General features: G+C 55.4%; 1 protein-coding gene and 1 long non-coding RNA gene across 3 annotated transcripts in view; one reads left to right on the forward strand and one right to left on the reverse strand.

The window, feature by feature from the left end:
- SP2 (Sp2 transcription factor) overlaps positions 1 to 4,146 on the reverse strand; it is a 24,596-nt gene extending 20,450 nt beyond the window's left edge. Inside the window, exon 1 of the mRNA XM_011221807.3 lies at positions 4,048 to 4,146. Coding sequence (XP_011220109.1) covers positions 4,048 to 4,054 — 7 coding nt within the window. The 5' untranslated portion in view covers positions 4,055 to 4,146. The remainder of the gene's footprint in view (positions 1 to 4,047) is intronic.
- A 356-nt stretch (positions 4,147 to 4,502) lies between these two features.
- Positions 4,503 to 21,775, forward strand: LOC109489234. 2 transcript variants are annotated; one of them, XR_002142185.2, is made up of 3 exons: positions 4,503 to 4,622; positions 8,770 to 8,886; positions 21,461 to 21,775. It is a non-coding gene; the product is annotated as an uncharacterized LOC109489234 (long non-coding RNA). The 2 variants fall into 2 exon arrangements; XR_002142184.2 differs by having other exon boundaries at positions 8,770 to 8,873; positions 21,461 to 21,773.
- The last annotated feature ends 689 nt before the right edge of the window (positions 21,776 to 22,464 follow it).

Consider the following 22,464-nt stretch of genomic DNA (forward strand, 5'->3'; position numbering starts at 1 on the left):
AAGTGAGTGGGGACCCAGGGCAGCAGGGGGCGGTGGAAACTCTGCACTCTGACAGAGTAGCCCCAGGAAATGGTACAAAGAATACTGACCTCAGAACTGTCTTGGAGATCGGGAGAAAAAAAGAAAGCAAGATATACATTTCCCCCCTGGAAGAGCATTCTGTACAAACACGTTTTCTCTGCTTTGGCACATTTATTTGAGTCACTCCCGCATTCATCCCGGGCGCGGACTGGTTCTGAGATGACTGCTGACTTCATTTCCCCCGGGGGAAGAGAGGGCTGCCTTACCATTTAGTGTTCTGAAGGCTGGGAAATGTTTCCGTCTGTGTTGAGGCCAATCTGAGAAGACTTCGTTAGACACTGACCAGGGGCAGAAATAGTCCACCTCCAATCACACCACCCTGCTGTCTCTTATTCCCTAGTCACACTCTCTGAGAAACCGCTTTGTGATTCCACTGAGCCCCAGAGGAGATGTAACAAACACCCCAAAGAGGAAGCTCTAGAAAGGGGACATGTGGCAGGGTGCAGGCCAGTGCCTGCTGCTGGCTCCTGGGCCGCTTCAACCCCACGGCTGAAATCAAAGAGGCCACCTAACGGCCTAAATCATGGCGTAAGGACAAACTGGCATCTCAGAGCCCTTAGAACCAACACAACAGTCACCCAAGCTAAACCTTGGCACTGCGACGTGGTGAGGCTTCTGGCCAGGTACAGCATGCGATTCTGACGCTGAAACTGCAGCTAAGGGAATGAGATGTCCAGAGGAAGCATTCAAACAGCTGGGCCTACACACATGCTCTTCCTGTGACACAAACAGCCTTGACAGCTCCATGCTGCTCGGAGCCGCTCACGGGGACAGACTGAGCAGCATCTAAACTAGGCACTCAGCCCTTTCACTGTCCATGGCCCCTGAGCAGAGCTCATCTCCCAAGAGCCCGCCAGCCGGGAGCCCGCCCTGATGAGAAGCGCGGGAATCCCCCATGTCAGGGGCGGCCGTGGAGCACTCAGAAAGAGCACTTCCTAGACATGTGGTAGAGGCCGTGGCTTCCCCCAGGCAGCGAGTGCTGACCGAGCTTGCTCCTGGGTTGTCTTCCCAGCATCCCGTGAGGCAGCAGAGACATCAGTTTTCCATTCTGGAATCCTGTCAACTAGAACAAATCTACCAGTACCACCTAGGAGCATCTCTTCTAGGGCGATCTTTAATCCCTTCCCTACTTAGGCTGACAATGCCCTTGAGTTGGTAATGTCCCATGCTTTTACCCTCTCAATTCACAGCAAAAAACCAAATAAGCAAAAACATCAACAAATGCATTCCATCCTGACGTCCATTTCTCAGTCCAGCTTGTATTGATTTGGTCCAGCACGTAGGCCAAGTTTTCTCAGTTTAGAACTTACTAGAAGAAGTTCCCTAATCCAGTTAAGCTACCCAAAGGAACCAGATGTATCACCCAGTAAACTCATAAGAAAGTATTGGAGTTTCTCCAAATAGATTTTACTTCAAGTCTTCAGCCCACAAGGTTTCAACTGTGGCACGTAATCATTTAAACTCAGAAGTGTTCACATCTCTACACTTTCTCATACTCTACACACACTTTAAAGCAGTGTCTCTCCGCATCTTTCACTCTGCGGCCATTGCCCACCCCCTCCAAAATAATTACATTTTTCAATCTCTGGAAGCAAGGCTTCCAATTTCTGTGTAAACAGAGAACGGAGGGGGCATAGAGAAGTCATAAAAGAACATACTACATTTCCATCATAGAAATGGGGTGACAAAGGTCTAGAAGACTGCTGGACTCAAGCCAATACCAGGGGTCTACTGGTTGGCAGCAAGTTTAGAAAGTCTTCATAAGGGCCCTGGATGGGCAATACCTGCTTAAAGCAGACTCGAATTATCACATGCCTATGGCAAAGGACAGTTCAGGCTGCACGGATCTTGCAGCTTCTCCAAGGGCTACTATTAATCAGCAGAAGGAGGAAGTTCCAGGCCAAGATACCCAAATGAACTACCCTATCTGCGGTTATGCCCTGCAGCCCTTTACCTAGATAATTTGCTAAAATCTTCTTACAGCTTCTTCTCTCCTCTGACAGGGCTCCAGAGGCCCAAACTAATAGGATCTGAGGGAAAACAAAACAAAAAACAAAAACAAAACTGGCCAGTCTATGTGCTGTCAACACTGATGCCAAACTCTTCTTCCTGGAGCCAGTTCTCCCTACGGGGCAGTCAGGTGACGATCTGATTATAAGCTAACTCCACTTGGGTCTCCTTGGCAAAGACACTGTGTCTTTAGGTCAGGGGGTTCATAATTATGTCAGACCAGCTTTTTTTTTTGTTCTTGTTGCTGCTGCTTTCAAATGAAGACGTTAAACCTCTCTACAACCAAGTGGAAGAACCAGAATTTGAAAACTTACCAATCACCCTAGCCAATGAGAATCCATTTCCAACAGGTATTAATGCCTGTTAGAAGCCACTGGAACATTGACATCATCAGCCCAACTGCTAGGTTGTCTGACAGATTCGCCCCCTTCATCGCACACAAGAATTTAAAACAAGACACTGCAGTTACATTCCTTATTGCAGACAACATGTTTCTGTTATTAATCAAAATGACTTCTATGGTATGGATTCCACCACTGTTCCTTTAACAGCCTCTCTGTGAACTGGCTAACACCCTAAACTTTCTACCTCTAAAAATCTTACCCAAAACACCAACTCAACACCTAGCCCTTCATTATGATACTTAATGCCTTCTGGGTTAGAACATGCAAGTTTTAGATAGTGCATGCTAGTGCACCCTGAAACAGTCATCACCTGTAAATCATCTCCTAAAAACAGTGTAATGGGGGACCATGAGCCAATTCATTGCTTAAAGCAGATCCCTAGCTCCTCCCTCCCTTTCTCTAGGAATCAACTAGTAAGTGAGCAAGAAGTAACCTCAAGAAAAACAAACTTTGGGAGAATGTGCACTGAAAAAAGCCAGAGGGAGTCCCTCTGGATCAAGTTAATTAAGAAACAAACATGAGGGTATGTTGGAATTGAAACCAAGGAACGCAGTGAAGACAGGTTTCTCGATTGCCCAGAGGAGAAGACACAGTTTCTTTTCAACTAAAATTAGAAAGCCACTGGGAACATAAGCCAAGAAGCACAGGTAGGAGGTTGAAAACCTCAAGTCAGCAATGGGGTTGAGGTGGGGTGGAGGAAGAAAGTAAGTATCCATTTTGTTTTATTTCTCCGGTCATTCCTTAGGTTTGCACCTGGCTTTTGGGAATCAACAGTCCCCCCGACAGAGCATCAGCTAACACGCTGGGAACTCCTGTCAACAAGCTCTTAAACGGCTCACAATTGTGCTAAGAGCTTGCATGTATCTAGCTGGTGCTCAAAGACCCAAGTAAAAACATTAAACGGAGGGTTTCTGCCCATTCCGCAGTCTAAAGCGAGAAGTCATCTGTCCTAGGGGGTGCCCTAGTGTCCTGACACCATCTCTCCGTTGGGATATATCGGGAACCAGGTCGGGTTCTACGCCCAGCAGTGCCATGTGGTTCGCGCGGTCTGCATTTCAAGCATTCCCTTGCCCCTCTCTGCACTCGGGTGGGCCCTGAATCGCTGGCGGGCACCTAGAGTCAGAGTGCAGAGGGTCCCCTGAACACAGGGCAAGCGCGAGGAGCGTCGGCCGCCTCCTCGGAGCGGACCCAGGATATGGCCACGGGCCGGGCAGCACTAAGGCGGGTCGGCAACCGGGCGGAGGGGGTGCCAGGCCCGCCCGGGTGCCCGCACCTCTCGCCAGCCCCCGGAAGCGCCACCCTCCCGCCCAGAGGGCTCCGAGGGGGCGGGGAGTCGAACGCCCCCTTCCGGGTGCCTCCGCCCGGCTGGCCAGCCCCGCTCCTCCTCCGGGCGGGAATCCTCCCTCCCCCGCCCCTCCCGGAGCCGGGCCCCGGCGCCAGGCCCGGCCCCAGGGGGGAAACCCCAGCCCCGGCTCCCCGTCCCTGCGGCCTCTGCCCATCTTCCCGGCCCTTGGGGGCCGGGAAGACCCCGCCGGCAGCGGCCAGGACCCACCGCTCATTACGACATCTTCCTCCCTGGCCTCCGCCGCCTCCGCCGCCACCGAGAGCCTGACACCGCCCGCCCAGCACCCGCCAATCCCGGAGCCCGCCACCGCCCGAGCGACGGCAGCTTTCACCAATAAGAGTTCAGTACATTGGGGACCGACAGCACTAATAACCAATCAAAGAGAGGCGTCTAGAGCGACGTTGGTTTAGCCAATAGACCTGTGAAATGTCACTGATGGACGGTAGAGGGCACCAACCGGAAACCTACTGAAGAGTGAACGACATGTTCGCCAGCCAATTGGCGGGAGGCAAAGTCCCGCCCACGAGGTGGTTGATGGACAGCAACAGGAAGCTAGATGAGGAGGGGCTTAGCCGAGGAGTGGTTTTGTATTGGTCGTGGTTGACCTTCCACCCACCTCGAACCCAAAAGATGAGTGATAGATCTCCCCTAAAGCCAATCAGAAGTCCTTAGGGTGATGCCCAGAAATGCCCTAAAAATAGTACATACATTACACTTCAATCCAGTGTCGCCTTGGTGTGGCACGGGCCTCCTGCTCTTCGGCCACTCAAGTTCCGTGCCTGGTGAGTGGAAAACCACCAGCCTTTTATTTAGTCCCTCGCCTTTCAGCGCCTCGGGGGAGGGAAATGAACCCCCAGGCGACTTTGTGCTGCCGGGCATCGGAGTCCAACAATAGCGGGAGTTGGGGCTACGTGACACTTCTGAGAAAAGAGATTATTTCGCCGTCTCGGTTCAGGTCCCTGTTCATCCTCACCTGGTTATTGCAGCGAACGCCCCCCCCCCGCAACGGGAGGTCCGCCCAAATCACCTGAAGCTCTCTAAAGGGAGATTCCCGGGGCTGCCTCTGATAATCGGGTTCTGTGCGCCTGGGGCACCCTGGACTATGCGCTCTGACCAGCGCCTCCGGTGGACAGAATTGGTCCTGCCCCACTTACCTCCTTGAATGAGGTGCTGTGTGAGTACACACAGCGCTTGGATTGGAGGGCGCTGCCTTGGCATTATCGACAAGGAATCTACTCTGGCTTCAGACCAGCCTGGGTTCGAAATTTACACATCCCACTTACCGAGGGCAGGGTACTGAAACTCCCCCCGCCTTCTGTACTCATCTGTACAATGAGGCTCTTCACACCTACACCTCAGAGCAGCGGCTTCTCTTTCTCTTTTTTTAAACGTAAACCACAGTGAGAAATACATTTGAATCCTGATACCGTACACTTACACTCCTGCGAGAATGTACAACAAAGTTTCCGCAAGCAATACTAAACCTTCCTACCCGTGATATGCTGATATTTTCTATCCTGTTATTCTTCCTTCCTCCCTCCCTTCCTTTCTGCCTGCCTGCCTTTTCTTGATCATGACTGGCAGTTTGAAAAACGCTATCATAAAGGGTTGGAGTGATAAAATAAAACACAGAGCCAATGCCCAGTACATAGGAATTGATGAATAAATGTAAATATTCTCTTCCAGTCTACCCCTCCCAGACTTAGCCTTTGAAAAACCAGACTCTAGGAGCTATCACTTCTCTACCTAAGATGCTTTATTGGCTCCCTATGCCTTCCTGGATAAAAAGCCCAAACTCCGGGCTAGGAGGCAGACCATATCCTTTACAGGTATTTGTGGATCTTTCCTCCCCCACCCTATTCCCTTTCTACAAACCCTACCCTTTTGCCTCAAGGAAAGATTCCACATTTCCTAAGCACTTCCTCTTCTCTTTCCCTTCCTACTTTATCCTTCCTTTCTCCTGGTAAACTCCTGTACATCCTTCAAGACCCTGCTCAAAGTCTGAACAGCTAACTCTCGCTGAGCCATAGCAGAGGGCTTCACTCGCTAACACACTTTTTATTTTCGCTTCTGACTCCTGCGCTGAGCTGTGAGCTGCAGTGGAAGGTTTGAGGCCTGTCCAGGAGGACTGGCAGGAAATGTATGCGGAGTTAAAGAATGAATATTTGCATACAATTACATCTACATAGGACTTGTTTATGTAGACCATACATTCTGTTCCCATGCCATTTTTCAAGTTAAGATTGCTTCACTGTCAGGCCAAGGACTCCACCCCAGTTCAGTGACTCAGCTATATTAGGGTGCAGGGAGTTTTTTTGGGGGGGAGGTGAGGTTGAATAGCCTGCTGGGCCACTGCCAAACCTGTTGTGGGACGAAAGCTGGGACAGCTGTGCTTCTCTCACTCCGGAGGCCCCATCATGAAGACAGCAGAAGTGGGGGGGGGGATGCATGTGTGTGGGTAGCGAACAGGGTGCAAAAACAGAGAACTTGGCAGCCGTTTTGAGTTACTTGAATTGTTCTTCCCTTTTAAAGACCGCCATTGCCTTGTTTTGTTCCTTCTTTCTAGGCTCTCTTGCTCCTTTCTTACCAAAGGCACAGCCAGAGAAGGCTGCACTTTCTAAGGACAGAAGTGCCTTATACTTTGTCAGGACAGTTGGAGTCTTTGAGCCTCGTTTACAACCCCCTAAAACCACCATACAACTTCTCTTCCCACAGGTCGCTGCTTTCAAGATGGCCCCCATCCTCATAAGAGGAAGGAGGCCAGGCGGGCAGCCTCTAATGTCCACTTTCTCCCTGGCCACACTTCACATTCACTGGAGAGCTATTCATAAATTCTGAAGTCCAGGTCCCATCCCAGGTGGAGAAAATCGGAATCTCCGGTGGGGGGGACCCTGGCGATGGTATTGAGTAATTCCTCGTGTGACTCCAGTAGGCAACCAAATGTCTCGGTAGCCTGCACAACTTTCCACTGTGGGTGCCCAAGTGACAAACTATGAACAGTCTCACCCTCTGTCCTCCCCCACCTCTGTCCCTCCCCTTCCTGAGTTTCTCCCCTGCCCCTCTCTACTTGCCTTGGTCTTCAGGGAGCCAGGGCTGACAGGTGGTTCCGGCTGTGTCTCATTCACGATGGGCCTGGGGGCAGGTTCCCTCTCTCTCTCTCTCTCTCTCTCTTTCTCTCTCGGTGATATTTCCATTCTTGTTTCCAACTACTCTCAGCCTCTTTTTGTTTTATGTGGTCGATTTCTCTCCCTTTCTCATTTTTGCCACCCCTTAAAGCCCCACTTTTGTCTTGTTCACCCCTGCACCTCCTCCCCCCGCACCCCCTGCAGCACACTGCTTGCTATAGGGTAGGTGCACAGTAAATGTTTGTTGACTGACTAAATGACTGCATCCTTTTAATACTTTTTTGTGGACTTCCCTTCTCTGCCAGGCCCAGCTCCCTCCACCTCCATTTCACTTCTCCTTCCCTGTCTCCCTCTTCACCTCCTTCCCTCTTGATTCTCCCGTGCTTCTCCTGCTTCCTGACACCCTCCTTGGCCTTGTCTTTTGCATGTAGTTGCCTCCATCCATCCCCAAGGATGGGCAAGAGCACCAGAAGGAGGGCGGAGGCAGAAGTGCAGTTTCTGCCCTTAGGAAGCTCCAGATTCTTCCGGGGCCTTCTGTGAAAAGAATGGTGCAGCAGGTCCTGGATGTTCAGAAGCCAGAAGAATGTCAGCGTCCCAGCCTTGACTATTTGTTGGTCCTTACTCATTGCTACAACCCAAGCTTTATTGTTTATTTTTGAAGAGTTACAGCCAATTCAGCCTTGAAAGCTGGCTCATGCTCCCTTAAGGATTTTGCCAGTAGCGTCTGCTTCTCCCATATCCCTGTTGCTGGTTTTCCACATTCTCATCCCTTCTCTTTCCACCTACAGAGAAATCAAGGTTGCAGACTTGTCGAACCATCCCTGCCACTCCTACGTGCCCAGAGAAATGTGGGACAAACAACTAGTTTAAGTGAATCTCATTACTTTTTTTCTCCCTGGCCCATCCAGGATTTCAATGATCTAAGTTTCCTTACTCTTCTTCTTTTTTTTTTAAATATTTTATTTATTTATTTGACAGAGAGAGACAGCCACTGAGAGAGGGAACACAAGCAGGGAGAGTGGGAGAGGAAGAAGCAGGCTCATAGCTGAAGAGCCTGATGTGGGGCTCGATCCCATAACGCCGGGATCACGCCCTGAGCCGAAGGCAGATGCTTAACCGCTGTGCCACCCAGGCGCCCCTCCTTACTCTTCTTTGAGCACGAAACATTGACCCCGCACCCCAGGGGCACACATACAGCCACCCCTTTCTCCACTGCCCAGGGATGCCACTCCTGACCCATGCCCTGACTTGTCTACTCCCTCTGTCCCCTGGTTCCCCTGCCAGACCCGATGGCTGTCCACCAACTGCAGAATGTTCCAGCAAGAACATTCCACCCATCCTTCCCCACAGAGTTCTTCCTCCTTTCCTGGTTCTTTCTACCCCCTAGTCCCTTTGGGATGAGGTCTGTGGAGCCTCAGGAAGAAAGGGCAGACCCTCCTTCCTCCCTCTTCCCCCCGCCCTTCCGGCTCCCTTCCCAGGGAGCAGCCCTTTTGGGTAGAAGGCACCTGTGCCCTCAGCCTTCATTTGTCGCCACTAGAGGGCACCCAAGGCATTTTTAAAAGCAGATGCTGTTTGTGTTTTTTTAACCTTACTGGAAGGGAAAGGCGTGCATAGAAATGGAGTTTAGCAAGCATGCATTGAGTGCCTACTGTTTGCCAGGCCCATGCCCTGCTTCACCTGGAAAGAGGGTATGTTCTAGCCGCTACAAAGACTCCTTGAAGAGCCATTTGCCTCTTCAAGGAATCAGTTCCTACCACCAGCTCAACTTACCATGTCTGGTAACACTCTCCTATCTCTGCCTCAGCCTCTCGCTCTCTCCACCCCTCCTGATCCGATGACCACAGCTCCGTGTCTGCATCTCTGAGTCCAGGCTTCCCGTGGCCGACTGGAGACGCTCCTAGGGACAAAGTGAGTTCCCCAGGTGGGCGCTGTCTCCGTCTCTCTTCTGGGTCCCTGACCCCCTCCTGTCAAAGCCCCGTCTTGGTGGCCATCACTGGCCCCCTGAGAGTCCCGCAGACACCCTGAGTACGGAGGCTGTGGGTTCAGTCAGGCCATCGGCTGGGATGCCGGCTGGGGAGCATCGGTGCTTCACCGGGAAGCGCCGACCCAGCCAGCAGAGACTCGGGAAGTGGGTGATGGTGGCGATGACAGTAACAATGATAATAGTAATAATACATTGGGGCCCACAAAATGGCTGCAAAGTACCCTCTAATGATCACTTGTATTTATAGATCTCCTTCCCTTCCTAGACACTTCAGAGCCATTGCCCAATGACCCTCCTAGCTTCCTTGGGAGGGACAATTAACCCCCTATTTTATGGCCAGGGGAAACCGAGGCTCTAAGAAGGTGGTGGAGTTGGCTGAGGTCACATAGTGCGTCAGTGGGAACAGAATTTGTTAAGTGCCACTCTCTCCTTGCTTTCCCTCTATATCCAAACCTGCCTAGGTGTGTGTGTCCGTGTACACACTCACACACGCGTGTGCACACGCTCGCTGTCCATCCCTCCGCCTCAGGAGAAGCTGGAACTGGGGCAAAGGATTGCTTCCTGGGGTGACAAGGAGGGAATCCAGGGAGCCATGAAAGAGGGCTTCGTGGGGCCCGCCGAGGCTCCGGGGAGCTCTGTCTCTGTTCTATTGGTTACACCTCGGCTCTGCCAAGGTGCCAGTCAGGATCCAGCCTCTCCAGACTTCAGAACACATGAGGGAAGAAATGGGGGGTGTCTGGATGCCCACACATGTCCCCAGGGATAGTGCCAGACTCGCGTTCACCCTGGGAACGAACCAGTGTGGATGAGGAACCCCATTCGCCCCTTTCAGCCACGATATTGGGGATGGCAGTGCGGTTCCAGAAAGGAGGAGAGACGCGGTTGCCGTAGAGAAGAGGGAGGCCCCCCCCAGACAGGAATGGCAGTCTTTTGGCCTATGCAAGAGGACACCGTGGACAGGACAAAGGAGAGGCGGGGAGAGATGGTGCTGGGCTCGGGACTGGCTCTCAGTTTCAAGTTCTCACCGAGAAAGTATAAAAGAAATAAGGAGATGCTTTCTTTCTAGTTTGAACGCAGGCATGGAAAGGGGGAATGTGCTTTTTTCGCAGCAGCAGCAGCAGCAGCAGGAGGGAGCACAGCTATCTAATCTAAACACTTCCTGGCTACACAAAATAGTGCCCCCGAGCAGGTGGCGGAAGAGGGCAGTGAAGTAAAAGTGGGATGACATTTGACTAATCTCAACACCGTTCCAGTTGGCTTGGACGCTGGGATAGGAAGTCATGCCTCTGTGGGTGGGTCCCTGCTCGGAGAGAGCAGCCGTGGAAACCAAGCTGACCACAGCCACGGCCTTGCCTGGATTCTTCAAGTCCCTGATCCTTGACTGGTCCCCACCTCCCAGCTCCACTCCTGTCTCCTGTCTGCCCCTGACCCTGGCCACCAGGGCCTGGGCTGCTCCCTCCCACAGCTCCTGCTTCCCCGGCTGAAACTTGAAGGCTCTACATGGCTGAGAGTTTACTAGGGCTCTCAGCTGGGTCCCACCTTTGATCTGGCTTCAAAAAATAAAAAGCAGTACCAGGAGAGTAATTTTCCCCCGGCCTGCCGGGGAGGAAGGCAGGCTGCAGGCAGGTCCTGACCAGCCCGGCCCACTCCTCCTCGAGCCTTGAGCCTGTAGTCTGAAGCTGGTGGCAGGAGGGGGTGGGGTGGGGTTGGGGACCAAGGGAGCAAAGCCATTTTCCTCTCTGACTTCCGCTCCCTCCCTGCTAGAACACTGACCTCAAGTGAGTCTTCCTTTCCTTCCCTGCTTGCCAATCAGCAGAAGAAAGGACGAAAGGAGAGCATAGTTGCTCTCCTACCCACCTTCTGCCCAGCACTGGGCTCCCTCCCCACCCCAGCCTCTTCCCCGTTGGGCTGGATTAGAACAGTGCCCTGCTTAGAAGGGCAGTGCCTCTGTCCTCTCCCTGCTTGTGCCCCTGGCCTCTTCCCGGGGAGTGCTGACCGACCACTCAGGGTGGGGCCTGGCCATGGGCAAGTCTGTGCCCACCTGGCTGGGCACCCGAGACATGACTCAGTTGGCTGTCTCAGCACCAGCTCTGGTCTTTGGAGGCTGGACTAAGGAGTGGGGAGGGGAAGGCCAGACTGGAGAGAGGGTGGGTCAGCCTTTTATGGAGCTTCATCCCCATCCCTCTGCCTGGAGTCCTGCAAGTGCTGGCCCAGGATTTCCATCTTCCGGCAACCCCCACCCTCCCGCCCAGTTCAAAGGCTCTAGCTCCTCACCTGTCCCAGGATGCTTCCCTGGGGCCCTTTTAAGTGGTTAGCAGTGCACCCCTCCTTCACCCAGCTGAGGTTCAGGGCTGCTCCATGAAGGTGCAGGAGGGGACTCAGGGTGATGGGGTGCAGAGTCCAGAGTCTGGAAGGAAGCAGAAACACACCCTTAAACTAGTTGAGCTGCCCCCAGTGATGTCAAGCCCTAGACACAGGGCCATTGACTACTAGATAATTCTTTCATGGACGGGGAGAAGAGCCTGGAGTCAGGCCCAAGGGAAGCTTGACAGCAGAGTTTGGTGGGCAAGAGCTGAGGGTAGGGGCTGGGCCGGGCACCATCTGCTCTCGAGGTTTCCAGCTCAGCCTCTGGCTCATCGGCTTAAAGGAAAGGTGGCCACCAAGCACAGAGTCACCGGGCTCTCTGTGTTTTTGTGTCCTTATTGAGCCATTCCTGTCTCCCTTCAGGGAAGACTCCTACCCCACGAACATACTCTCAAAGTTCCTTAAACCTTGAGACTCATCCAGAATTGGCCAGAACCCACCCTCCCCTCCTGCCCCCACTTCCTGGGAAAAGGCTTCATGGGAACATGAGCGTCCCTACCTCCAGAAGGAGGCCCCTTCTGGAAGTCACCCCCCTTCCCCCACCTGGCCCCAGGCACCTCTGCCTGACCTGGGGGCGGAGGGGAGAGTCCGGGGTGGGGGAGGAAGTTGGGAGTCACCTAGTCTCCAGGTGGGGCGGGGTCCCTACAGCGATAACCATCTTTCTGGCAGCTCCAACCTGTTCTATTGGTGAGTAATTTTTTTTTTCCTAGAGGAGAAAGGTGAAGGCCTTGGTGGGGAGTTATTCTGGCTCTGAAGTGTCCTTGCAGCTCCCCAGGCCCCCTCCAGGCCTTGTGCAAGAGCCGTAAATCTCTCACCACCCACAGGCCTGGGGCTGCCCGTTGCTCAGCTTTCAAGTCGGGAGGTTTGTATGCGTTTGCTCCTCGGTTGGGCTCCTCAGCTCCTGCCCGGGGCCTCTCCCCAGCCTGTAAAAATCCAGTCCCATAAATCTCAGCTGCCCCCCTGGGGGCCAAGCAGCCTCCCACTCCACCCCCCACCCGTAAGCACCCCCCCCACCCCGAGATGGCAGACGGCAGAGCAGGGGCAGGAAAAAGAGGCTGAAGGAGTTCTGAGGGCAGCAGTTGCGTGAGGGGTTTTTCTGGGGAGTCCTGCTTGGCTCCTCGGCATTAGCCACTACCTGGCCGGTTTGGACCTTGTAACCGAATGTCTGTTTTGACAGCATCAGGGCCGGAGGGGCTTCCACGGGGCTCTGGTGGGGAGGCCTCTTGGCCTCCACCGCCTTTTGGCATCCACCTGAGCCTCCTGAGACAGGTGGCTGTCTGTCTGCCAAGCCCCCGGGTGCCGTCGGAGGTGGCAGGCAGCCCAGTGACTGTGCCACTTTTCTGGATCAAAATGGGGAGCTTGAGGCATGGGCAAGGGGGTAGTACTGCCCGAGACGTGGAAGGCCACACATGACTTGCACGGTCCAGTAGATTCGGTAGTAAAACACCACTCTGATGGGGGACACTGGACACTCAGCTGGACGGGGCAGAGCGGAGGGCCTCGGGTGGCAGGGCCTGGGGTATCTCAGGGCTGGGGCAGGCTGGGAAGGGAGGGGCCTGGGCCTGGGAATTGGTGGCTGGGGGAAGAGGACGAGGGGAGAGCTGCAGAGGAAGCAGGGCGGCCAGTTCCAGTGGAGGGGACAGTCTGTTGGAAGGTTCCCCGGGGGAGACGATACCAGGGACAGAGCAGTTTTGCCGGGAAGGTGAGGAGCCCACACCTGGCTCTGCCTTTGCTGGAATCAGAGCTGGGGAAGGGAAGGGAAGAGCCGCCCTCCTCTAAGTACTTCATGCACACTTAGCCCCACTTTACAGATGAGAAAGCTGAGGCATAGCAAGTTTAAGGAATGTGCCCTGGATCATCCGGCTGGCTAATGGCGCGGTCAGGATGCCAACCCAGGCAGTCTGGCTCCAGAGCCGGCGCTCTCCGTTTCTGCCTCCAATGCAGAAGCAGACGGAAGGCCCTGTCACCCAGGGCAGAGGGTATCCTCTGCACCGCCTCCCAACTCCCACACAGGCCAGCAGGCGTGTTGTCCTCTCTGCTCAGGGAAAGAGCAGTTCTGCCCCTCTCTGGGGGCCATCTGCCTCCTGGGGCACACCCACCTTGGAAGCAGCATCGGGGACCAGTGACTGGCAACCCCCGGGTGCCCCGCTTCCGCTAGCACCCGCCACCATCAGGAAAGTGGGCACTAGCAAAAGTGAAACTGACTTGGCCAGTTCCGCCCCCGCGGAGGGAAACGGGGAGCAGCCTCGGCTGGTCAACAACCGGTTAGGCACTTTTTATTGCCCGCACTGTCATAATCCTCTGGGCTTGGCCAGGGTGAAGAGGAAATGGGATGGTAAGGAATTCCAAGATGCCTGCAGAGTTCATGCCAGCCATCCCCTTGCTTCTAGGTAGGGGGGCCCCCACGCCGTCGGGGAATTTCCCTCCACATGAGGCCCTCAGCCCAGGAAGTCAGCAGGCCTTTGGGTCCAGCAAGAGTCTCTTTCAGCCTCAAAGAGGGGTGTACTCTTGTCCTTGGCTCCAGCAACTCGGGGAAGAGGAATCCCATCCCTGTGTGTTCCCAGGACAGGGGCAGCAGGAGCTAGGCTCCTATGTAGGACAGAGATGCGGTCGTGGAGGCCTCTGGTGGGTGCCCCCCCCGGGATGTGGGCATTGGGGGAGGGGGGCGGGCAGGGGATGCTGATTTTTCCTTAGTACCATCAGACTCCTCTCTCAGCCTGGCAGTTCCCAGAGGAGCTCCTCTCTCCCATCAGATTGAACACTGCTCCAGAAGCCGTCTTGGCAAGAGAAAGTCTCGTGGGCGTGCCGCCCTTTCCCTCAGCTGCCCAGAGCAGAGCTCTGTCCACAGTAGGCCACTCCTGCTGTCCATGCAACAATGACCGTGGCTCTGGCCCAACGTGGGCTGCCTTCTGGGCAGGAAGTGCAACCATTGTCTGTCACAGCCTTCATTTCCCCATCTGTAAAATGGGGGTAATCATAGGACCCACTTCAGCGGTCGTTGTGAAGATTACGAAGACCATTTGTGTGCTTGGCCCATACTAGGGGCTCAGTAAATGAGAGCTCTTGTTAGCTTTGGGGGCAGCTGGCACAAGGAAGACAGCCACTTTCCGTCCATCAGAAATTGGGATGGAAGTCCAGCAGCCCAGGCTTAGAACAGGAAGGCCGGAAGCCAGCCAGCCCAGCAGCTCTGTGGGGCTCTCTGGCTGAGACCCAGGTGGACGGGTCAGGTCCGTTCTCTCCAGGAGAGAGCAGGGAGAGCTGTGATCAGCATGGGCCTCCTTAGGGACCTGGCACAGAGAGGGCAGCGATGAAGGGGGATGTCATGTTAGGGCCCTCCTGTCAAGTGGAGAGAAGGGTCCGTGTGCTTCGTTGCTTCAGAAGACCTAGGGGTCTCAAAGCCAACAAGATGCTTATCCAGCGTGGTGGAGCGTTGGGCATGGATGGACACAGTGACCTCTCCCAGACCATAGGTCCCAAAATCACCTGAAGGAGGGGAGGAGACAGAAGGAGGTGAAAACATACCCAAGCTGAGCACACATTCATCTTCCCTGTCACCAGTAGAGATAGACCCCTGAGTTCAGAGTGGTCCACAAGCTGCTTTACATATCCAGACTGCCTGTCCTTGGGGAGAAGGGGGTCTCGGGTTTGGCAGCTGGTTCTGCCCTGAGGAAGGACCCGGGGTGGGGCTGAGCAGGGTGACCCGCTGGCAAGGAGCCAGGGCCCTCAGGCAGGCAGGGCAGGCAAGTGGGAGGAGGAGGGAGCACATGCCACTACAGAAGAGATGGGACAGACCCTACTGTCTTTGGTCTTGGGCCTCGAGGGGGAAACAAATAGAGTAGGTAGGCGGGGCTGGAAGAAGGCTCTGAGGCTCTTGGGAGAATCTTGGGGGGAAAACGCTCTCTCTTCTTCCTTTCTTCTTTTCAGTTTCAACTTAAAAGTTGTCAAAGTGGGAAGCTTTTCCCCTTTGCTCCCTGGGCTTACCTTTGCAGTGACCTGTTCACTGGGTGGAGAACTGAATATGCCTCCCTTCCTCCCTCTTCCCCCGCCAGTAGGCAGGGGGGCCTGTGCCCAGTGCTAGAAGGATGTCCAGAAGGCTACCCCTTCAGGGAGCTGTTGGTCAGATAGGGGAGACATGGTTCTTGACCACAAAGGTTCCCCAGACTGACGGGGGAGATAGAGCCTGTCCCTGACTCAACAAGAGTCCAGAAACAAGGACAGACAGCAAACGGATGGAATTCTTGAGGTGGTGCTCAGAGACTGGGAAGACGCCCTAGGGAGTGGGCTGAGTGCATCAGTGGGGAGAGGCTCCTAGAAGAGAACGTGAAGTAGATTTAGGGGGAGAGGCCAGCGAATGCCATTTATCCTTAAGCCAGGCCCATTTATCCAAAAAAGAAACTGCCTGGGACTTCACAGTAAATCAGTACATCTGAGCCAGGATTCCCAATTGCCCCTTTTCCCCAGGGGGGAGGAGGGCGCTAGGAGAAGGTGGGAGGTGGGGAGGGCTGGAAGACAGGCTGGGGACCAGCTGAAATGGGAGGGGGAGGGGAAGCGTGTCATTTTGGTGAAGTTCCTCCCTGACCCTATGGATGAACCAAAGTCACTTAAATGAAAAAGAGGCGTGTTGAACAGGTCCCTGTCTGGCCACTGTGAGTCAGGGGAGCCGGCCCTCTGATCCTCTGAGCCAAATCCTCGGATCTCTGGGGCTTTCAAGGCTCCTTGGGTCCAGCGTCAAAGCCACCGCCAGGTAGGGATCTGCCCCCTCCCTGACCTCCCTCTTTTCCTGCCCTTTTACTGCTCTCTGACCTCCGACCTTGGGGCCTCCCTGGAAGGCTGAGTTACTTCTCCCCCTACCCAGATTTGGGGTAGACCTGGATAAAAGGGACAGAACGAAGGGGCTGTGTAGCCGGGCACAGGGCCTGCTGGAGAAATCCGTGTTTCTCAGCTGATGGGAGGCCTGGCCACAGCTGGACCCCACTCTGAAAGCCACAGTGGAATGAACCCTTCATAAGAGGATGCCAGCGTGTGTGCGGGGGGGCGGGGGGTGGGGAGAAGGAGGAACTGTTGTGGGTCCCCAGAGCCCCCTCTGTGTGGGTGCTAATTGCCATTAGAGGGAAGCACTGCAGGGGCCCTGGAGGCTTCCGCTCTGGGTCTGAGCCTCTAGGGGCCTCAGGGAATCCCCCATCAGCCCCTGCTCCGGATAGACCCAGGTGGGGCCGGCCCAGACGGTCTCCTCAGGCACTTCCCAAGTCAAGACACTTGAACCGTCCAAACTCTTGGTGGGAAGGCCCCTCTGAGGTGGCACCTAGCCCATCCTCCAGTCCCTGGGCACCTTCGTGGGGGTGGGTCTCCCTGCAGAACCAATGGCCCCTGATGGCCCATGAAGATAGGGTGGGTTTCCCCGTCCGTGGGTTCCCCATCTTGTTGGGGGAGAGCACCCGGACACTCTCTCCCAGCCCACGGGAGCTGGCACACAGGCCTGTGCCTGACTGGCTGGGGAAGGCTTGGAGCCTGGCTGAGCCCCAGTCTCAGGAGGGAGGGAAGAGGGTAGTGAGGGGGTGGGATGCCTCTTCCGCCCGGTAGATTAGGGACTCTGAGACAGGAGAGGGCCTGTCACCAGGCCCATAAATAAAGCAGCTGAGTCTCTCCCTCCATCTGTGTTTATCTGTCTGGCCTCGGGTTTCCGGGAGAGGAGATGGCTCAGCACCCCCAGCATCAAACGCCAGGCGCTGGGGGGGGAGGGGCAGCCTCTTTCCCTTCGCCTTGCTCTCACCCCCTCTTTCTCTTTCTCAAATGTCTTCCTCTTGGCTCCTCTCTCTGCAGCCCGGACCCTGAGTCCAGGAGTCCCTCTGAGACTGGGCAGGAAGGGGGAGGTCGGAGGGGTCTCAGTCAGAGACCTGCCATCCCTCCCCGCTGGTGCTCACCCTTTATGGACTGTGTAGAAGGTGCCCTGGGGCCCCCAGGGAGGTGAGGGGTAGGAATCAACAGGGTGCGGGGTGGGGTGGGGGGGCGCTGAGTGTGTGAACTCTTAGTCCGGGATGGGGCGGCATCTGAAGAGGGAGGCAGGCCTGCTGCTTAGCGATGAGGGGAGACCCTGCCTCCCCGGGGCTCTGTGAGAGCTCCAGGCTGTTCTTACAACCCAGGACATGCCACCAGGGCTTTTCGGTGTGGGTCCCCAGACCACCTGCATCAACGTCACAGGGAAAGAGAAGGGGAGATGCTTGTCTAAATGCACGTTCCTGGGCCCCATAGACTTGCTGAATGAAGAGGGACCTTTCCTTTTATTTAGTTTAAAGATTTTATTTATTTATTTATTTGACACACACAGGGAGTGTGGGCGCACAAGCAGGGGGAGCAGCAGGCAGAGGGAGAGGGAGAAGGAGGCTCCCCACTGAGCAGAGAGCCTGATGCCTGCAGGGCTCCATCCCAGGACCCCCAAGATCATGCCCTGAGCCAAAGGCAGACGCTTCACCAACCGACCAACCAACAAGCCACCCAGGCGCCCCGGGCCTTTCATTTTAATGAGCATCCAGGTAATGCTGGTACAGCCCAACTTGAGCACTGCCCCCTCGTGCTGCCTGAGGGCAGGCTGTCCTGTCCTCCACCACATCCCCAGTACCCAGCTCGGTGCCTGGAACATAGCAAGTGTTCAATAAACATCCACCGATGGAATGCATTTCTAGGTGGTGACTACCCCCACCTTTCCCGCGGGGCCTTCTTCCCTGGCCTCTCCAACAACCCCAAATCTCTCTGCTGGAGTGGGAGTGGGGCCCCAAGTTCCTGCTCTCGGAGGAGGTGGTGATGCCGGAATATGTCAGCCAGACCCGCCCCCAACCCCGTGTCACCAGTCTTCAGCCCAACAAGTCTGTATACATCACTGGCACACACACAAGCACTCTGGTCGTAGGGATCTGAGGCCAGTGGGGAGCTCTCAGTAGGGCAGGTGAGGCCTCTCAGCTCACCTCGGAGTCCACAGGAGCCACGACCTCCAGCATCTCCTGTCCTCGGGGAGCAAAAAGTGGCAGGAGTCCGGGAAGAGGAAAATCGTAGAGAAGGGAAAGTACCGAAACTGTGTGAAAGAAGGGCCACAGCTAAATGAGGTCTGGGGGAAGAGGAGAGCACCCCTGTTGCCCAACTCAGGCCAGTGGCTCCTGGAATTTTCCAAAGGCCAAGGCATCCCAGCCTGGAATGCCTGAATAAGTCACTTCTCCTCTCTGAGCCTCAGTTTCCCTGAGCGTCAAATGACCATCTCTGGGGAAAAAAGGCGAGGCTTTTCCAGATGCGGAGTCCTCTCCCTTGGGTCAGGGCCACTCCGTGCTCCCGCCTCTTTGCAACTGGCTTGCACTGCATTTGCTGTCATTTGCTTGGGCCGGATCAAAAAAAAAAAATGTGGTCCACAGATGAATATAAGGCGGTAAGGTTGTAGGCGAGGAGGCTCCCTGGGGTGGTGACAGAGATGTGGAGGAGGGAAGCACCGGAGGCCACCTGCAGCTAGCATGGGCCCATCAGGCTGATCTGATAGCCTTCCCAGCTCGACTGGAGAGGGCGGTCCAGGGCGGTCCAGGACTTCAGGAGCCCCAGCGTCACAGACGCCAGGACGTCTGGGAGGGGAGCGAGCAAGGGACCCAGGCATTGGGGGGGGGGGTAGTGAGGCAGCCCTGAGGGTGAAGGGCAGCTGAGCAGGGCTCTTGGGCCTCCCAGGGAGCCCGGAGCCAGCCCCAGGAATGCACCAGCCTGGGAGGGAGATGGCAAATACTTGCCCTGAGGCCCTAGAGAGGGCCGAGGGAGGCAGGAGGCTGCGAGAGGAAGAAGGAGGAGGAAGGGGATGAGGCAGAGCCCGGGAGCTGAGTCTCCTGAGGAAGGAAGAGGCAGAATCACTCCTGGGCAGCAGAGGGTGAGGGCAGCAGTGGCCACCCCGGCTGTAGTCCGGGGTTGAGCCAGAAGCTAAGAAATGAGGAATCGGTCAGTGGAGACCTGAGAAAGGCAGGCTGTCTGGGTCCGTCCCCCCTATCGAATGGCTCCCGCCAAATCCAGGCTGGGGTAGATAGAGGAGACAGAGCGCTCCGCCCTAGAGAAAAGCCCTGATCTGATGGCAGAGACACAGTCCCACCCCGATGGGGGCTCTCTGTCCCAATGACACAACCCAGGTCCTTGGGAAGCCTTTAGTCTCATGGAGGAGAAACAGTCCTTGCCTCCGTCCTGGGGTGGGGGGGGCACAATGGGACACTATACATATTTTCAAAATGACTTAAAAGCTCTTTCTGCAACACAGCAGCCAGGGCAAACGGGACAGTTGTGAATGCTGAGCCTTTCATAGATGGAGGGGACCCCAACATAAAGGAGCTATTAGTTTAGCAGAATTAATCAGAGGAGGCTCCCACAAGTGGATTTTGAGTGCGATTCTGAAGATGGAGAAAGACAGGGGTTAGGGATTCATCCTTGGTTGGCCTGAGGCAGCGAGGGTAGAGCTGGTGAGGACAAAGGGGGACAGTTGGCTCAGGGCAGCAGCCCTGGATGGCAGTGGTCCAAAAAGAGGACTCCATGTCTGGAAGAGCCTTTTTTTCCAGAGATGGTCATTTGACATTCAAGGAAACTGAGGTTCAGAGAAGAGAAGGACAGGATTGCGGTGACCCAGCAAGGTAGGGGCAGAGCTGAGACCAGAGAGTCCAGGACTCGGGCTCTTTCTCCTCCCCCAGCTGGCATGCTGATAATCTAGGGCTGTTGTCAGAAGGTTCCAGGAGCCCTGCCATCTGCCAGGTGTTTTGTTAGAACAGGGGAAATACCTGAATCTCTTAAGGCCTCTTTTTCTCCATCTGTACTTTGGGCTCTCTCCTCAAGGAGGGGGAAGTCCTTTGCAGGAAGTTTCCACAGGAATCCAAGGTATTGGTAGGACTTGCTAACAGTTTTCCTGAAGCAAACATGGGTGACTGGGGAGGGAGAGGGAGGCCAGCAGAGGCTGGGGTACCCCCAGCTGATCAGTCATGCTCTGCTGCCACAGGGGCCTGATCTGTTGATTGGGGGCGGGGGAGGACCAATTTGCATTTTATTTGCATATCAGTTGTGTGAATTCCAGGACTGGCCACGTGCTCTGGAATCTCCCTGGCTCCCGCTCCCTCCTCTGTGGTTTCCCCACCTGCCTGAGAGCCTCCGGGTTGCCAGTTGTGTGGCCACAGCTGGGGAAGGGGGGGTTCAAATGTTGGCCACTGGCTTCCCGCGGACCCACAGAGCACCTTCCGCGCTCCACCCGGTGCCCCGAGCCCTCCTGGCCTCACTCGTGTGGGGTGCCTGGGAGGCCTCCCCTGAGGCCTTGTGGGAGGCTCCTGGCTGGCTGAGGGCTGGCTCTAATCGTGCCCAGGGCCTCCTGCCGCTCTGCCTTCCTAAACGTGGACCCCCTCTGAGGGCGACCCAGCGGGAGTCCCTCGGGCCCTCCCCTGCTCACAGGGGGCTGGCGAGAGCGGCCCCTTCACCCCCACCCCTGCGCCCTCAGCGGAGGCCGGGTGCTCAGCGGCAGTGGGCCGGCGAAGGGCTGTCCCCTCCCACTGGAGCCAAATAATTGCCTCCTGCTTTGTTGTGTGGTGTCTGGGGCCCGGGGCCTCTCATTTGTGGGGACGTGCTGTGGCGAGAGCCTCCCTGCGTAATTACCCTCCTCCCCATCGCCGCCGCCGCCGCCACTGAGCCTCCTGCGTCCGCTGGGCCTTACTCACCCCGCCGGCCCGCAGCTCCCCCCACGGCCCAGACGCAGGGAACTCCCCTCCCGGGTCCCAAACTGTCCTCTTCCGGCAAGCCACCGCTCGGCCTCCCCCTGCGGCCCCGCGAGCAAGCCGGGGTGGGCAGGAGCGGAGCCGGCGGGCGTCTGGCTCCTGGACGGGGACCTGAAAGAATCTTTCTGGTCTGAATATGCCCCCCCACACACCCCCGTCCTCAGCCCGGAACCAGACCCAGGATTGGGCTCCGGGCACGCGCCTCGCGTTGCGCAACATCTGGACAGGAGTTGCACCTGTCGGGACTTGTTCCCAGTTAGGGTTGGAGCTACCTGCGACCCTGATACCTGGGAGAAAACACTCCGCGCTAGCTGCTGCTGCTTCTTCTTCTTTTTTTTTTTTTTCCCTATGCCTACTCCGCAGTCACCTGTTTACCTATGTGTTGTAAGGGAACCGGAGAAGAGAGAGCGAGCCTGCGAGCCTGTACGGGAGCCCGAGATGCACCCACGCACCAAGGAAGAAACAGTGAGACACTCCCCAAGATAAAGGGGGAAACTCCAGCGAAGAAGCAGAGACCTGGGCCACAGAGAAGCCTGCGCAGGGAGCCGGAGGCGCACAGAAGGACGGAGGAATGGAGAGGTTTCCATTTCTCTTAAATGGAGACAAAAAAGAAATAGAATGGACAAACAAATATAGCAAACCTCTGGTTTCTTGTTGTATTTCATTAAATCTTGGGTAACTCTTGGAGAATAGACCACTGACGTTGCATAAAGGCTGGGCTTGGAGGGGAGGCGGGAGGACAGACAGTAGGAAGCATCGGGATGAGCCAAGACAAATTATGAAGAGAGTCACATATCACAAAGGTTTGTACACAGTAGGCGCTCAATCATCACTGATGACAGGGGACCCCTCTCTCCTGAGGCCAGGACAATTGAAAATTTAAAGGCAGCAATGGTGGGGGGGCCGCCTGGCTGGCTCAGTTGGAAGGGCATGCAACCCTTGATCTCCCAGTGGTGGTGACTTCAAGCTCCACGTTGGTGGAGATAACTTAAATAAATAAAGTAAAATAAATAAATAAATAAATAAATAAGTGGCAGCAATAGGGATGTATGTAGGATGGACTTCTGGCAGAGGGACTTTCCGAGCATAAGAACCATTCATCAAACAATACATGTTCTTAGAGCTCCTGCTGTGTGCCGGAAACTGTTGTGGGTGCTTCTGATACAGTTAGTGAACAAAACAAACACAGATCCTTGGGAATAGTTGAGGAGTTATGGTTTCTGCCCCCTGGAAGGAAGGTCAGAAGAGAACAAATCCCTCTTCTCAGCAGGTTGGAGGGGAGCTACATAGAGAAGGTGAGTTCTGGGAGTGCTGGGATCTGCCAGCAAATTAGAGAAGGTAAGCTCTAGGCTCCATCAGGGAGCCAGGCAAACCAATGGAGACCAGGTCACCC

Source organism: Ailuropoda melanoleuca, chromosome 13 (assembly GCF_002007445.2).
Source record: "Ailuropoda melanoleuca isolate Jingjing chromosome 13, ASM200744v2, whole genome shotgun sequence".
Classification (NCBI taxonomy): Eukaryota; Metazoa; Chordata; class Mammalia; order Carnivora; family Ursidae; genus Ailuropoda; species Ailuropoda melanoleuca.